This window comes from Hibiscus syriacus, unplaced genomic scaffold (assembly GCF_006381635.1).
Source record: "Hibiscus syriacus cultivar Baekdansim isolate YM2019G1 unplaced genomic scaffold, ASM638163v2 tig00110597_pilon, whole genome shotgun sequence".
Taxonomy (NCBI): domain Eukaryota; kingdom Viridiplantae; phylum Streptophyta; class Magnoliopsida; order Malvales; family Malvaceae; genus Hibiscus; species Hibiscus syriacus.
Window position 1 is genome coordinate 1,084,439 of NW_024062795.1, and position 2,667 is coordinate 1,087,105.

The following is a 2,667-nucleotide window of genomic DNA, read 5'->3' on the forward strand; positions in this document are numbered from 1 at the left end:
AAAATCCACAACTTTAAGCCAAGCCCGAAGTTGACTGAATGGTGAAGCGGTTTATTCTTTAAAGTAACAAGGTCAGAGTGTTGCAACAAGTATAAACTGTCAGAGAATCCAAGGAATAAGCTTTAAATCTGAAGAGAACATTTGTGTAATTCGAAGAATCGGGGACAATGGAAATCCAATTCAACTAATAATGGAAAGGAAAACTTGTCAACTAAACTAAAACTCCCAATAGACACACAAAAGAAGGAAAGCAGCGACCCTCATCCATCATGCGTTACTTCCTTCGAATTTTGATATGTTATCTAAGGGAAACCCCCCTTAGAAATTAGCATTAGCAAGCACCACAATATAAAAACTAAAAATCTTTCTTTAAGTCAATGAATCACTAATAAAGCTAGTTCTTATCTGACAATCAAACACTTGGGTTCGGAAACAAACCAGTATAACTAAACATATTCCAAAGGATGGTGATTATTGAGTTAAGCAGCTACTATCAAATAGCAGGATAAGCAATTTTAAGCTATGAGCTAACTTGCAAGAACAATGAAACTATGAACAAAAACCAGTGGCAAAAAGTACTTGTATATTAGCCTTTGATGCTAGATCAGATTTCAATCTAAAAATCTGAACAAAAGGACAAAGTCATAATCTTTGCATTTCATGAAAATATAGACCACTAAACTGCGGAAAACAAACAAATATGAATGATTCTAAATTTCTAATGTCCTTAAAATCCCTACAAAAGATGATCTCCTGCAACTAAAATTAAAAAGATCAAATTCTTCTCCGTAACCAAACGTGGCTATCCATTTATACGAATCCAAGTACATTGTTTGACACGCACAAAACTATATCTCACAAATTATAATTTAACCTAATTATTCATTTCAACAGGAGAACCTAAGTATACAGAAGCTGAACGTAAATCAAAAGAGAGAGCTATAGATTTATTATGTACATGGTATTCATATATCCTAGTAGGGAACAGTATAATATATGCAGAAAGTAATTAAGTAAACAGTGAACTATAGCTGAATAGAACAGAACACGATCTTCAAATTAGATTAACAAAAGAAATATCAATCATTTTCAGTGCACTTCTTAAGAGTTCATAAAGTCGTACACAACCTTTCAAACCATATGCAAGCTCTCCAACTCAGGTAGTGTCTTTGTTTGTATCTACCCCTGTTCCAACACACCCAACTTAGCAAATCATCATGCATGCACAGTTAGTCTCACTCACTTGTTACTAAAATTTAATCTCCACTAAGTTGTCTAGGCTTTTCTTTTGTTCGTTTGATTGAGACCTAGTTTTTTCTAATCTCTTTCAGAATAACTTCATTTCACACAAATATATATATATATATATATATATATATATATATATATATATATATATATATATGTTGTTGAGGAGCTCAGTTAGATGATATTGGATACTGGACCTTGAGTTAAAGCCGTTCAAGCACCGCAAAATTTGTTTCTACTCTATCACATACACATATTTCTCACCATTTCCACTTTCCCAATTGATTAATTCAGAAGCCCACTTTCTGCATTTCAGTTTCTCATGGTTTTATTTAAGAAGGCTAAACCTTATACATTAAGAACTATAATAATTACACATATATAAATCTAACCAACAAAGAACATATAAGTGTTTTCAAATTGGTATCTTTAGATTGACAAGTGATTGGAGATGAATATTATGGTGCCATGAGGTAAGACAACACAAACAAACAACGTTTCTTAGTTAATTAACCATAGAGTTCGAGAAAAAAAAGGTTGATTGGGGAAACAAATTTACAAACATTTTCTAGATTATCAAACTCCTGGATTCGCACTGCAAAGCATACCCTGAGACAACGACCTCGAGCACATTGAATCGGTTCCTAGACACGAGGTGAGCCGAGCTGAAGACACCGCTGAGTGGAGAGGCAGCAGAGATTGAAGACAACCCAACTGAGAAACGGGCCTGAAAAGTTCAAAAGGCACAAAAAAATTTGGTGAATTTGAAGGAAACCCAATTTATATATATATATATATATAATGATAAAATTACAGGAGTTAAAAATGCGGTTTTTAAAGGGCTTGCCTTGAAAATGTGGGAGGCGAGGGATGAACAGAGAATAGATGAGAGGCGGGACTGGGTTTAAGGTTTGGCTTGTTTATAGTCGATTTCAGGATAGAGAATGTTGGCTTTGAGACAGATCTAAAGCGCGACGCCATGGCTGAGAAGAAACAAGATTTGAATGTTAGGGCGAGGATTTTGATGGGGGACAATAGGGTTCTACGGGTATTTGTGGGGTTTTAGATGTTTTCTTTTTGGGGGCGTATTTTAACTAATATTATTAGGGAGGAAAAAAAAAGAGAATGACGTCGTTGAAGAAGTATTAGGGTGTTTGAATCAAGGAATGTGAGATTCTTATATTCTCATATTTGGTTGGTCGAGAATCTCATTCTCGGTAATGTTTTATTATTAATAGTTGATTTTTTAGTGTATATTATCGGGAATGTTATTACCTCACTTTCCTTAGGTATTGTTGAATTACGGCGTTTTATACTAAAATGCCCTTAATTTTTTTTCTTTCAAAAATATTCTTCTTCTGTCATTGAATAATAAAAATTCTATGAAGATTAAATTACAAATTTATCCTTAAAATATTT

The 2,667-nt window shown here is 33.6% G+C and overlaps 1 protein-coding gene across 2 annotated transcripts; it reads right to left on the reverse strand.

Annotated features, from left to right (window-relative positions):
* Positions 1–1,128: 1,128 nt before the first annotated feature.
* Positions 1,129–2,296, reverse strand: LOC120134365 (protein NONRESPONDING TO OXYLIPINS 2, mitochondrial-like). Of its 2 annotated transcripts, XM_039150800.1 has the most exons (3): positions 2,096–2,296; positions 1,812–1,975; positions 1,129–1,185 (listed from the first exon to the last, which is right to left on the reverse strand). In XM_039150800.1, exons 1-2 carry the CDS (start codon positions 2,227–2,229, stop codon positions 1,825–1,827), a joined length of 285 nt encoding a protein of 94 aa, XP_039006731.1. In that variant the 5' UTR covers positions 2,230–2,296; the 3' UTR covers positions 1,129–1,185; positions 1,812–1,824. The 2 variants fall into 2 exon arrangements, with proteins under 2 accessions (XP_039006731.1, XP_039006730.1); XM_039150799.1 differs by lacking the exon at positions 1,129–1,185 and having other exon boundaries at positions 1,655–1,975; positions 2,096–2,295.
* Between the last annotated feature and the right edge of the window lie 371 nt (positions 2,297–2,667).

Bases quoted from the DNA above. Each gene is read 5' to 3' on its own strand.
- LOC120134365 (XM_039150800.1), bottom strand. From the start codon at position 2,229: ATGGCGTCGCGCTTTAGATCTGTCTCAAAGCCAACATTCTCTATCCTG. The intron at 1,976-2,095 runs GCAAGCCCTTTA...TGAACTTTTCAG, and splicing joins TCGCCTCCCACATTTTCAAG to GCCCGTTTCTCAGTTGGGTT.